The sequence below is a fragment of the Protopterus annectens genome, chromosome 8.part0 (assembly GCF_019279795.1).
Source record: "Protopterus annectens isolate FY-2018-M chromosome 8.part0, PAN1.0, whole genome shotgun sequence".
Lineage (NCBI taxonomy): Eukaryota > Metazoa > Chordata > Ceratodontiformes > Protopteridae > Protopterus > Protopterus annectens.
The window spans coordinates 202,940,660-202,955,460 of NC_056741.1; the positions used below are offsets into that span (position 1 = coordinate 202,940,660).

Below are 14,801 nucleotides of genomic sequence, written 5' to 3' on the forward strand. Positions count from 1 at the left end.
TCATCAAAGATTAATTACAGCATGTTATGTCATTATGTAAAGAACCTCCAATGTAATATTTGGCATTGAATCAAGCTTGGATCATATGCCAGAATTGTTGTAAACCCTGAGGATATAGTTGACTCTCTTGCAGACAAATTCAGCTATAACTTCTCCTTTCTGTTGCATCCAAACTCTGTAATACAAAGTACCTAGCTTGTCTGCCCACCCCCACTTGTTACCTCTGAAATGTAAAAAAGTGCTCTCCAGAACCAAAATCAACAACTCTTTGGATCCAGATAAAAATAGGTTGTTTTGGGGTCAGTATTAACCCCTCCTATCAGATCTTTTCCATAAATTAGTCAACCAAAGTTCCACTAGTTGCATACAAGAAGCCCGGAGGACATCTGTATTACTTCCTCTTCACAAGGGTAGTTCTACCATCAATTTTGGCAACTTTAGAACTATTGGTCTCATCAACATAATTTGGATAGAAATGGAAAAAGGCATTTTAGTCATCTTAAACAGAGACACTGGGAACCTACAATCCTTGGACCATAACCAATTTGTCCTTGGAAAAGGGAAATTATTCTTATTAAACATAGTTGGCTTTGGAGTCACAAATGCACTGGATAAGGGCAACTTAGTGTACTTAGCTTGCTTACTTCAATTTTAGCAAAGGTTTTTGACTCAACATACCATTCGAGTATCACTATCAAACTAGCCAAGCTCAATCTAAATCCATCTGTAACCACAGGATTACAGTCTGGTTTACTGAAAGACTCCACTTTATTAAAGCTGATAACATGCCATAAACACCAACCACTAGTATAACAGATAACTCTTTCAAAGAATTCCCCACTTCTTGAACAAGTACTCAGTTTCAGTAAAGTAGTGCAAGTTGATCACAGTGTTTAAATCTAGCTGATAACTGAACAGGAAACTGTCAATTTATCTCAGACATGGGCTCCCTATCCCTTTCAGACATGGAGTGTAACAAGTTTGGTGTACCAGTGTGACTTGATAGGCATGGCTTCAAAAGACTTATATGATCTATTGTCTAGTAGCAGGCTATAAACCACTGAACATACAAATAGTTTGTTGACATGATGAGACACTGACTGAAGATGGACAATCGTGTGGTACATGGCATGCACTATCATTAGGAGTACTTAGGTATTTAAAGGTGGACCAGTTATAGACATATATTATGCTTAGTACAAGTACCTATTTGTCAGATATGCACAAGACAGCAGTGCTTCAGAACATTTACTTTTTGTCAGAATGTGGCTTTGATCTGAATTTGGAAAATAACTGACTTATCTTGATTTGCCCAGCCATGTATCATTGTGGTGACTGTCGGAGTATTCATCTTGACAGAGGCGGAGAGTAGCATACTGCTGTGAATCATATATGAACATGATGGAGTACCTGAATTATGCTTTTAGTATGCAGTTAAGTCTCTCTATATCAGCTTGAAGAAGTGCAGATGGGGTGGGGATGAAAGGGGCAACTGCCCAGAATGCAAAGTGTTAGGGGCCATGATCTCATTTTGGTAAGAACTGCAGCTGTTTTGAATTCTGTGCATGGCATAAAAGTTTAAAAGATGAAAAAAAATTACATTGGCAACAGCTCTGGGCACAAAAATAGCTACCTACACCTCAGACAACAAATACAGCAGTTGGTCAGAGAGCTAGTCATATCTTATCACTTTACACCATATCACTTGTAAAATGTAGGCACATATCTGTCGCTGGCATGTGTATTAGAATGCATATGGATAAATTAGTGTACACATGGAAAGACTTGCTGCTGGGATTTAAATTATATTTTTTAAACATAAAGTTTCTTCAGTTAAAAGTTACATTGTCACAATCCAAAACATGCTTCTTGCTATGAGTCACACGTATTTGATACCTACAATAATCCATGATAACTAATCAAGATTCAGTTGATTTTTATTTCTGTATATAGTCATAAACAGTGAACAGTAATGAAATATTGTTATGGGCAAAACTTGATTAGCAGAAATCATTGTACCAATACAAAGATTGCAGTGCAGTTGTTACTTTACATATAGATGTTGTGTGATTTTAAAATATGGTTACAGTGTTTTTTATTACATATTTTCAAAAAGGGTATTTGTATTTTATCATTCTGAGCAAACAAACAAACAAACAAACAAACAAACAAACAAACAAAAAGGTGTCTTCTTCAAGGTTGCCAAAACCCATTACATCTGTATTTGTGTGCTTGCCTTTTCACAAATCCATTGCTCTGGCTGAGAGCATGCATGACTATACACACCATTTGACCAGATGGCGACACAGCCTGGTCTAGAACAATATTTATTAAATCTGTAAATGTAATCAGAGAAATACAATAATTATTAAATTACAAAATGCAGGCATATAGAAGTATACCTGAATTCAATGCAAAAAAATGCAGATGAACAGTCTTAACTTACTTGTTATATGTGATGAACTCAGTCTAAATACTTTACTGCTATTGTACTTACTTAAATTGTACATTCTGTGATTTGATGATTCAATTTACTGTTTTGTAGCATCTGTGTTAAGGCTTGATGATTAAGGCAATAAACAGATGGCAGACCTTGTTGCTGTTTGTGATACATTTGTCAATACTGCTTCTTTCCTATTTTTATGTCAGCAACAAATTTATTGCAAATAACATTCCAATGATAAACAGAACAAGTAACTGATCATTACATAAGCATGAGGTCCTTAACACCTCATAAACATGGTGATTAATCATCACATTTGGTCACTGTTTTCTTTTGCAGAATATTTATTCAGTATTTTCAGTTGCCAAGTACAGTAACTCATTTTAAACTGCAACTTCAGTTTGGTACTCAGTACAGCCAAAATGCAGGACAAATCCAGAAATAATGATGGACTTACAGAATATTAACACTATTAACTTGAAACATTGACAGAATAAGAGAACGTGAACTAATATGCATTTATAATATAACTGCATTGCAGGGGCCGCTATAATAAGGAAGTACCTAGTACTCATCAAAACCAAATGACACATCATAGAAACACACAAAATCTCATCTTAAAGAAGCATGTCAGTGCTAGAACAATACATCCATAAGCCAGCCACCACCATATCTGAATTAACCCTACTAGGTAAAGTTGGCCCAGTATTGTCCTGTAGAAAAATACAGGCCAGCAGCCCTCCAAACTACCATCTCCAGCAAACTCATTGAAATTATCTTAATACGACACATTCCTCCCCTTGCTAAATAACGATCTACAAATGTCTAGGAAATGCAAATCCTGAATTTCTTCTAGTGCATGGCAATATATGCTCTAGTCAAAACTACCAATTGTGCCATTCATAACCTTGGCGCAACCCCAGGAGCCATATAGGAGTGTCATGAAAAATTCCTTGGAACATGGAATGGTAGAACTAAAAAACTCAGACAGCATTCCAGCCAATCTCTTCCATAGGTCAGGTATCGATAGGTAGTTCCCCAGACTTATGCAATGGTAATGAGTGAGTTACCCGGCAACCATAACAAATTAAATTGGCAAGAAATTCCTTCCTAACATTGACATCTGGGGCACAATACCTATAATGAAGAAACATGATTACTTTTTCTAGTATATATGGACATACCTTAAATTTTTGACCATGAGAAATATCTAGTCAGGTACATCTATGCTGAGTTGCTACCCCCAATAGTCAGGCTCTATACCAGAGTACATTACCATGGCTACCTTCTCAGCCTTACTTAATACTTGATATAGCCTGAAAACCCAGAATGTATTAACTCTACCAACTCAGATATAGCTATATCTACTAGAAATGTAGTTTCTGAACCCAACTATATAATGGGGATCATTCATTCATGTATTAAAGGTATAGATGGAGCCAAAAGGCCATTTTGGGGTGAGTCCACCTTTCCTACAAGGATTTGTAGCCTGCCAGGTCCCTGTGCCTCTGGCAGTCTATTGCCAGATCAAGCAACCACATAACTCCACACTCTTCTCACTCAACATCACAGAGAGCTTGTCCATCAACTGAAAACTAGAGATTCTCCAGACTAGCAGGACCAAACTCCAAAGCTTCTCAGGGGAGATGCATTTATATATCACTCATAAAGCCAAGCATGTATGGTGTACAGTGTGCCAAGATTTCAGGTGCCTAAGGAGAGAAATAAAATACCAACATGCTCCCCACGGGGTCTGTACATTAAAGATCACACATTCCAGCCTTGCCTAAGCTGGAAACAAGTGCAGAAGAAAAGCTACCAAATGGCTTATAGTAAAAGCCTGAACAAACTTGCCTCAGAATAGAATTCCTAACCCTGCTGTGCCATAGGAACTAATATAACAAGCATGAAAACTCCCCTTAGTTTGTCCCCCCTCCACACACACAAACACACACACACACACACACACACACACACACACACACACACACACACACACACATTGACTAAGAATATAACCAGTTTTCTTTAGCAAGGTGTGAGATGGAGGAACAGGGATGTGACAAAAAATATGGAATAGCAGACACCCGGATTCACTAATCTTCCGTGTAAGGCTTAATAAGTCTTACTCGGAGGCTGCAGTGTAATGGTATGACGTCAGCATGCCATGAATATTCAAGAGGGCACGCTGGCTCATCCATAACTCTTACACGGACTGAGTAGGCAAGCAGGGGGCATGTCCGACTGCCGAGCAGTCTAAAAGTCCACACCCCTGCAAGGATTTAAAAAGCAAAATGTCAACAGACAAGAGCGAGTCCACTCAAATGTACCTGCACCCAACACCACACTCCCTGACAATGTAAACCCCATCACAGTTATAAAATGTAAAATAGCAATCATATTTATTTAAATCCACAAAATAACTGCCCGTATTTGCGCTTGTGTGCCCATTGCTTAACCACAGTTAGCAATTGTGACATTGGAGAGCATATAAGAACTACTTATGCAAATTAATCCAAACAGTAATAGTGTAATGGTAGAGCATAAGCACAGAGAGAAAGCATTCACGGTTTGAGTCCCACCACTCCCGTTTTTATTTATGTTTCCAATCAGTATTTGAAATAATACCAGACATATATGATTAAAAGTATATTAAGAGCAGTGACATGGCCAATGTATCAGTGAACAAAATAAATATTTTCAAAGGACCCAGATATATAATAGCCTGCTGTTAAGCAATGTCCTACACAGCTAAACGCAGGTGCCCATAGTTTAAAAGTGCTTAACCCAGCTAAACAGAGTTGCCCATAGTGGCATAGCACTTTACCCAGCGCAATAGAGTTGCCCAAAGCTTAAATGCACTTTACCCAGTGCAATAGAGTTGCCCAAAGCTTAAAAGCACTTTACCCAGCGCAATAGAGTTGCCCAAAGCTTAAAAGCGCTTTACCCAGTGCAATGTGTTTGCACGGGCATGAGCGCCGCTCCAACCAGGGCACCATAGGGCACCGAGGAGCAACGTAGAGCAAAGTTTCTTAAATGCAGCCACACCCCATAGCCTGGCTGGACAGTATGAAAATAAAATGAATGACAAGTTTCGAACCCAGGACTCTGTACATCAGAAGCAAAGTACATAACCACTAAGCCATGACAACTTATGGGAAATATACACTGTTAACATTCATATACCTACGAATGATAGTTAAACCATTACTAAGCATGTCTGCAGACAGCCGAGAATTTTACAAAATGGCCAATCACATAAAAGTGTGGGAAATGAGGCATATTTAAGCCCCACAGGCGGGAATACACGCCATAACTGATTGTAGCTCACATCTGCGGTCAGAATGTCTGGTGTTGGAGATGGAACGCGCTTCCGAGCGCAGAGATGGAACATCGAGGAGTCCAAATACATGGTTTGGCTCCTTGTCCACTGTCATGAGTCAAGACTCCTGCAGGGCCAGTTTCAAGGGACGGAGTACAAGGCTGAGGCTTGGAACCGGTTAGCTCGTGACATCATCAGTGCCACAGGCGTTCCTCGGACTGGTGAGCAGGTCCGTCACTACCATGCGGACCTGAAGAGATGAAAGCAGGACTGCCTAAACCAGTGGATACAGGAGGCCCATGGGATGCGGGATGCCCCACAACTGAGTATGTAGCCATGGAATGCAATATGTAAGAATTGATAATGGAGTATGTATAACGGATAAGTATGTCTCAATATCCCTTCATTAACTTTACAGCTGCAGGTGACCGTGTTACGAATCAGCAAGCCTATGCTGATAGGCTGCTAAGGCTGCACCACCAGGTAGGTTAGTGATTGTTCTGCATGTATTGTTATATAAAATATGGGAGAGTGCATGAAAGAAAGTTCTGTGGTCCAAAAATACAGCCATAAAATGGACTGAATAAGTTCTCTGCATGTACTGTCAGATAAAAATGTTAGAGAGGCAGAAAAAGAGTGTAGTAACCCAGTAAGAAAGGTAACAAATGTCTGGAATAATATCTCTGCAGGCACTGTCATATAAAATAAGTGAGTGAGCCTGAAAAAACAGTGTGCTAACCTATTAATAAAGGTATAAAATGTCTTGAACATGTTTGCCATATACACTCTTAAATCAAATAAAGGAGTGAGCCTGTGGAAAAGTGTGTAATGCCATTAATAAAGGTGTAAAACCCAGAGTGTGTCTGTTCCACTTAGTTTGAAATGTTGTTGTACCCTTGCATTATACAAATAGTACTGTGTTAGAAAGTGCTGGCAACCCAGAGTTCTGCAGTCCCATCTAAAGTGGGTGATGGAAGTGCTAGTAGCTGTGAAGTATAAATACAGTCCTCAACAGTCAGTTACTGTATGGCATGCATAAGTAAATCTGGCATATGAGTAGCATGCTAATATGTTTCCCAGAAATTTAAGTGTGCTTCAATAAATGCAGGGTCTGTACAAATTGAAGTGAAAATGTCATGTGAAAAACATCCAGATATGTAGATAAAGAATTCTAAATGCAACCATGAAATATGTAGAAGTAACATCTGCATCCTGGACAGTTAGTATGTGAGATATATGTCAAGTGTAGATTGAACTAGCCAAACCCACTACACAACCTAATGCATGGTGGCAAATGTAATGATACATGTAGGGAATGTAGACCTGTAGTCACTAGGAATGTAGTGTAGAGTAAAAAAAGTGTTTATAAGATGTTAACAGAGGTTTTTTCTACACCCTACTGTTTGTGCATAAACCATGCAATTCCACACCTCAATGGGTATGTGTAATCTTTAATATTTGTTGGGACATATGTCCTATTGTTCTATAAATATTTGCATTCATGTTGATGCATGTGCCCTGTTCAAACACCACGTTCATTGTGGCCTGTTGCTATCAATCATCCCTGCATGCGTTTGGAATAGCCACTGTTGTTCAATATATACATGTGTTATGCTTGCTGTTCAACTGTTGGAACCGTGGTGTGTTGGGTTAATAGGAATATTACTGCATGCTGTCACAACTAATCTGGAATGCTGTTGTTTATGCTATAATTAAACACACCTAATCACAGAACGTATGGAAAGGCCGGTCCCAGCGGACCCACCTGTCCCTCCTCAGTTGGCGAGTGCACCTGGCACCAGTGGCTCTGGTGCCCAGCCCAGGCTCCCCTCCTCCATTGGTCCTGTGCCACCTTCGGGTGGAAGTGCTGCAGAGGATGGGGCTTGTCCCCCCCTGTGCAAGTGTGGGCAGAGAAGGGCCACCCGTCACCCTTTGTAGCATCCGGGCTGTGGTGCGTAGGGAGATCCAGCGTTCAGTCGCTGATCCCTTACGCCAGCTTGAGGCGAGAGTGGCGCGTCTAATGGGTGATCCTGCCCTTCCTACTCAGCCCCCAGCACAGCCACCCCTGGGGCTGTGAAAGTGCAGTGGTGACTGCCCATGGGTGGGGATCTCAGTTCCACTGTTATCATCTGTGGGCTCATGGGCTTGAGATTTCCAAACTACCTTCCCCGTCAGTTGTGTTCACCCACCCCATGTGTCAAATTCCGCCCCTGTATGCATCTTGTTTGTCTTGTCTGTTTACCTCCCCAACCTACATCACCAAATATACCTACTTCCCCTACCTCACTTACCACTCTCACCTGAAAAAAAAAAAAAGAAAGGGCAATCTGTACCCGAAAAAAAATTATGCCCCATACATCGCTTCCCATTTTGCACACATGTCCATAGGACATGTATACCGATAATTTTAATTGGCAGTGCAACAGACTATGTTGTCCTTACCCCTCTCTCAGGGGTGGAAGGTTCCAAATCTCACTCCAAATTTTCAACATATGTACAGCTGTTGCTATTTAAGAAATGGGCAGCTATGGGCCTTCCCTACACCCTTCCTGCACATCCTGAGCTTGTTTTCCTACTGTCTTTCCCTCTCTGTGCCCCCTTTTTCACCACTTTCCTATCTCCCCATTTTCTTTTCCTTAAAAGAAATTACAGCGGGGGTTAGTGGGAGTAAGCACTTTTAAGCAGTAGTAAGCAGGATTAAGCAAGACTGCACATGTGTGCGCTTAGCTAAGCATCACGCAAACCCGCGCACACCCGCTTATAACTGCTTAAAAGTGCCATAGTCAATCTGTATGACAGGGCCCTGGTATTGCTCAGCAGCAAAATAAAATACACCTGTGAGTTTCAAACCCCAAATCTTGGTCTCACCAGTCTGCATGAAGTACCACTATACCACAGCAGATATGCAATGACTTGCTGCAGAAAGAAATACATCATGCATTACAATGAGTAAATGTAAAGGGATATTAGGAATGGCATAACACAAATCATGTTCTGTGGCCCTTTACCAGCAAGTGTTGTGGAATTGCATGACATGACTGTGAAAAGAGAACCAGCCATGCTAGTAGGGAATAATATTACAGTAGCACCTTACAAACCCCACACAGTATCAGAGCAGGATGAACACTGGCATATCTGAATAGGTCAGAGAGCAGACATCCCAACTGTGACTGGTTTACAGAGATGTCCCTGATTTGCAAAAAATGTTAGCTGTGCCCCTCAGACTCCCTGTGAAATGTAGTAACCGTAGGCAGAAAGGTGGGGAATCCCACTTAATAATGATAAATGTCAATAAGTGAGAGTAGACACTGCTGGCATGTCAGACAAGGTGTAGTAATACATATGCTCAGAATCCCCCAAAGTCGCAACTGCAAAATATCTGACATATATCACAGGTGCATCCCACTGATATGTACCTTTCCCTGAGGCTGTTCAAATATACACCTCTATCAACCATCTGGATATGTCCACAGGTGGGAGCTTCTCAGACAGATTACTAGCCTCTATAGACTTACAGGTACACAGCAACGCTGTATATTCAGCAAGATAAACATCACACGATAATAAATGATGAATCCAGCGGTTCTGCACCCCTACCCAAAGGTACTATATACCCGTGTAGTCAGGCACAACCAAGGGTGTAGGTAGGCATACACAGCAGTGAAAATGTCCAGTTGTCTTGAGCAGACTGTGCTAATGTCAACACAAACATACCACAAACTGTTCAGAAGTGAATAATGTACTAATGACAGTATAGCAGTTCACAAACAGTGCATGTGCCTGATATTCATAACTGGTACTACAACATACTTAGTTGTCCTCATCCCTCTCTCAGGGGAGGAAGGTTTAAAATATCCCTCCTAATGTATTGCATATGCACAGCTGTTGCTGGTAAAGAAATGGGCAGCTATGGACCTTCTCCGCACCCATCCTGTACAACCTGAGCTGGTTTCCCTACTGTCCAACCCTCTCTGTGCCCCTTTTATCACCACATTCCTATCTCCCCATTTACTTCTCTGTCAAAGAAATGAGTGCAGGGGTTAGCGTGAGTGAGCACACGTAAACAGTAGCAAGCGGGTTTGCACCAGTGTGCGCATGTGTGTGCTCAGCTTAGCATTGCTAAGATATAATAAGCTACACCAAGCTTAGCTCAGTATTGCTAACATAAAATGAGCTAAGCTAAGCTTAGCTTAGTATAGCTAAAATACAATAAGCTAAGCTAAGCGTGGCTTAACATCGCTAACCGTCACGCAAACCCAAGCAAACCCGCTCACAGCTGCTTAAAGGTGCTTTAGTCATTCTGTATGACAAGGTCCTGGTACTGCTTAGCAACAAAATAAAATACCCTTGTCAGTCCCAAACCCCACACCTTGGATTCACCAGTCTGCATGATGTACCACTAAACTACAGCAGATATGCAACAACTTGGTGCTGAAAGAAATATAACATGCATTACAAGGAGTGAATGTAAAGGGAAAATAGGAAAGCCAAAGGAATCCATTGAAATAAAGAAATATAACATGCATTACAAGGAGTGAATGTAAAGGGGAAATAGGAAAGCCATAGGAATACATTGCAATAACTACTGTGGTATGCCAGTTAATTCCCTAATCCAAAAGAAAGTACAAACTCCCATGTAGCCAGTGTTAGCGTTAGGAGGTGTGAGTAAATCTACACACTGAGAAGAGTGTACTGTAAGAAGCAACAGTCAGGTTTCAGTACAACATGCATTTCACTGGCTACAACCCAGCTTCAGATATGAGACATATACCAAGCTTCTGACTGACACAACAGTGTCCACAGCAAACAAGCATGGTCCCCACCCTGCATAACTGAAAGGCCTATGCCTACCTAACCTATCATTTTATAGCAGTGTCCTGAAATCACAGTGAGAACTGCAATTACCACACAGCAGGCTGCATGCAGTTACGAAATGGTGGGAAACAATTGGTGCAGAGGCCATCACATGCACATGTGCAGATACCTAGAAAAGCAGCCTGTACCTGCTGTCCACACATGCAATAATATCATTGCAGCAAACGCAGCGAGAGAGAGAGAGAGAGAGAGAGAGACAGATAGACCAACAAACAAACAAACAAACAGAGGCAGCTGGAGACACCAACCAGAAAAAAAAAACAGAGGCAGTTGGAGACACCAACCTGAAAAAAAAAACAGAGGCAGTTGGAGACAATAACCAACCCAAAAAAGAAATACGGCAACAGGTACAACAGACAGAGGTGAGAAATACAAAGGTAAGGTATGTAACAGAGATGTATTTGCCGGCATCCGACCGATGTATCTGAAGGATACTCTACATACTGTGAACCCTGCATATGTGGTAGCAGTCTGTATCTATATGTATATGCAGATGTGCATAGGGCAAGGGACATACTGCAACTGTTAGTGAAGGCTGGAAATATATATGTATTTGAACGTTGCTATGTGCACATATCTATGTAGGTTGTAGTGTGTGCCATTGTAAACAGGAAGCAGTGTGGGTATATGTCATGTGGTGGTTAAATGGTGTGGGACTGAGTTACAGCCAGTGAGGTCTGCTACAGCTATACGGCCTAAGGACAGCAAAATGCATTCTGCACAACACTGTGCAATATTATGACATAATTGTATGTCTCACAACTGTTTCAAAATTGATATTCCCACCATGAAAGGTGGCCAGTATATGTGCCTATATGTTCATGGATATGTACAGCAATGGATGTATACAAGTATGCGTATATATATATATATATATATATATATATATATATATATATATATATATATATATAAATATATGTTTGTGTATGTATTTATATATATATATATATGTAGATATATATATTTATATATATATATATAGATATAGATATATAGATATACAGACATAGATATGTATAGATATATAGATGTATACATCTACAGATATATATAGAGCTATATAGACATATACAGATATATATTGACAGCACAGTATGGTGTATGTTCACATACCCTGGTAACACTGTCCTGTGTGTTACCTGTAGTCTGCACAGATTACATACCTCAGGCACAGGTATCTGTAAGTAGGGGCACACAGTACACAGGGACTGCTCATCTGTGTCAGCATACATTTGTGTGTCGTATGAATGTGTGATGTGTGTGTAATGATGCCTGTACCATGTCCACAATCACATGTGTGTTGCAGGGTATGCATGTGTACCTAGCAACATGTGTACTCTGTTACAGCAGTATGCCAGCTATATTAACAACTGTGCACATATGTTAGGTAGGGGTATGGCATCAATGACTAGGGTGGGTTACTGGTTATACTGTAACTGTACTTCACATTCATTGCAATGGATGCCATACGTAATCCTGCATTAGCATGATATGTACCCCCCGTGGCAAGGCTGTGCATTGTATCCCAAACACTGTGCTGAGTACTGGTGTATACTGGTTTGTCATATGGAGTGTGTCAGGCAATGTCAGCCAGTTGTGGGCTGAGCACATATATGTGGTATTGAATGTGTGTTTCCTCTGACAGATGAATAGATGCTAAATATGGTAGATATCTGTACTGTATAACATTAAGTGTGCCACATGACCTGCTCACACATATCGTTTACTTGTTTTCCAGGCTGATGGCACATCCAAGGAATCCCTCCTACACAGCCGCAGAGGAACAGGAAATCCACCACAGCCTGGTTCAGCACTATACCCTGCTGTTTTCCAGGGCCAGCCAGCACCAGCAGGAGCATACTGCACTGTGGCAAGATCTTGTTCGTCAGGTAAATGACATAGGCATACATAACCAAACATATGAGCAGGTACGCCATCACTGCAGTGATTTAACTAGACATGTCTGGCGGCGTGCATCTGATATCCATAGACAACAGCTTGCCACAGGTGGTGGGGTGGCCATACACCCCCCCTCACCAGAGTGGAGGAACAGTTACTAAGTGTGGTGGCTCCTGGCCTACAGCAGCAACAACATCACACATGTGTCATCATGGAGGCTGGAGCCACCCGGCATGGTGACATGGAGCGTGCAGGTAACATGCCCTATCTGTAGACTACTGTTACCGGTATTGTTAGATTATCCATATGTGGGATGTGTACTGTGTTAAGCAGTAGTGCTGCCTATTGTGTGCAGTATTGATATTGTGAATAATATCTGTACACCTATGCCTGTTGCTCTACTGTAGTGTAGCACACTCACAGTATCAATGCCACAGTTGTGGCCACTGACAAACTGTCTCATATTCTTGTAGGTCCCTCTGGTGTGACAGCAGGACAGACAACACATGCTGGTGAGTGTGTTAACACTTTAAAGTTGGTATTGGAATTTGCATGTCATAGGTGAGGTGTGGGCCATGTACACATAACACACCTACGCATAATGCATGCTATGCATGTTTGCTGTGAGACGTTAAACACCTCAGTAAAGTCAGTAGCAGCCTCAATCACATGCAATGCACAGAGCATCAGACACTAATGTGGCAACACTGTACTGCACATTGGATAGGCATAGTTGACATACATGTACACAACAGAACACGTTTGTCATACGCAGTACACCTCCACATACTACACATGTTGTAACCGGACACCCGCTGCCAGGTCACACCTCCGTATCCCACATGTCATCCACACACCACACATATTATACCTGAGGGGTAGGGGCCTAGCATGGGGCTGTGCAACACTCTTCAACACATAACGCAGTCATGTTAGGCAATGCTCCCTATTGGGCACCTCACTCACCCTTGTGCAACATGGCTGTGTAATTGTGAACTTAGCCATGGCACTGCGGTTCAGGTACAGCATGCTAGGCAGTGGACTAGCACACTTAAGTGGACTTGAGTGACCACATGATGCATGATGATGATGGCTAATGGTACTACACCACATACAGTTAAAATGGCCATGCCCAGGATTGGTATGCCATCGCGTACACATGCACCACTCATCAAGTATGTGTACATGGCATGCATGTGCTACACCTGTGTCCACAATTACCTGCTACAGACACTGAAATCAGACATGGAAATCCATGTGACACACAGATAACACATGCAGCCATGGTATGTATACCTGTGAGTGATGGTGCACAGGACATTGCAGAGCCTATAATACTTGCACAGAAATGTCATGTCCTTGTACACATTGTGTTCCAGGGTGTAGGCAATCCCTGAACATATACACACATGCACCACAGCCACGTACACTGTCATTAACTGTGGCTGTCTACACTCACACTGCATGGACTTGATCAACACGTAGTCTGCATGCTGAAACGTGTGGTGTTACTGTTTGACTTGTGATACTGTCACCCACCTTCAACCACTATTGAGTATGTTTTGGATTGCTGTTGTGTGTGTGTATCTGCTGTAGCGAGGAGTGTGCATGTGTACCTGTGTGCCTGTGTGCCTATGTGCCTGTGTGCATGTGTGCCCGTGTGCCCCTGTGCATGTGTGCCCGTGAGCATGTGTGCATGCGTGCCCGTGTGCATGTGTGCCCATGTGCATGTTTACCTGTGTGCCTTTTGTGCCCTTGTGCCTGTGTGCCCATGTGCATGTGTGCATGTGTGCATGAGCAGACTGTAAAGTGTGTTTCCTGTCTTCCTCTCACATGTGCTGAGTTAGGGGTTGGCGAAAGCAGCAGGTGACCTGAAGCCACTGCCATGGATAGTGGTGATGATGACACAGGTATTTTGGCACAGGGTGATATGACAGGGTCTGTCATTGGTCCACCAATCGACAGTACACAGCATTCAACCCCATCTATACACACACTCATACTACCATTACATCCCTCACCACCAATGCCCATAGGCAAGGGGCAGCACACAGTTGACATTGACCAGGAGAGTGTGGTACCCATGGCACTTGCATCCCCTCACAGCAGCCATAGCTGTAGACCTGGAACAGTAATACATAAGCAGAGGTCCAGGGGGTTCTCGGCAGAGCACCACTGGCCATATTGCCCCTGGCAGGCATGCCCTCACAGGTCTTACAATGACCAATATGTTCTGAGCTGTAATGCAGGCTCAGGCTC

At 42.1% G+C, this 14,801-nt stretch overlaps 1 protein-coding gene across 1 annotated transcript in view; it reads right to left on the minus strand.

Moving 5' to 3' along the window:
- Positions 1-1,919: 1,919 nt before the first annotated feature.
- Positions 1,920-14,801, minus strand: part of LOC122808700 (CD209 antigen-like protein E) — a 1,430,102-nt gene continuing 1,417,220 nt past the window's right edge. Inside the window, exon 4 of the mRNA XM_044079686.1 lies at positions 1,920-2,336. Within this exon, the coding sequence (XP_043935621.1) occupies positions 2,213-2,336 (124 nt within the window). The 3' untranslated portion in view covers positions 1,920-2,212. The remainder of the gene's footprint in view (positions 2,337-14,801) is intronic.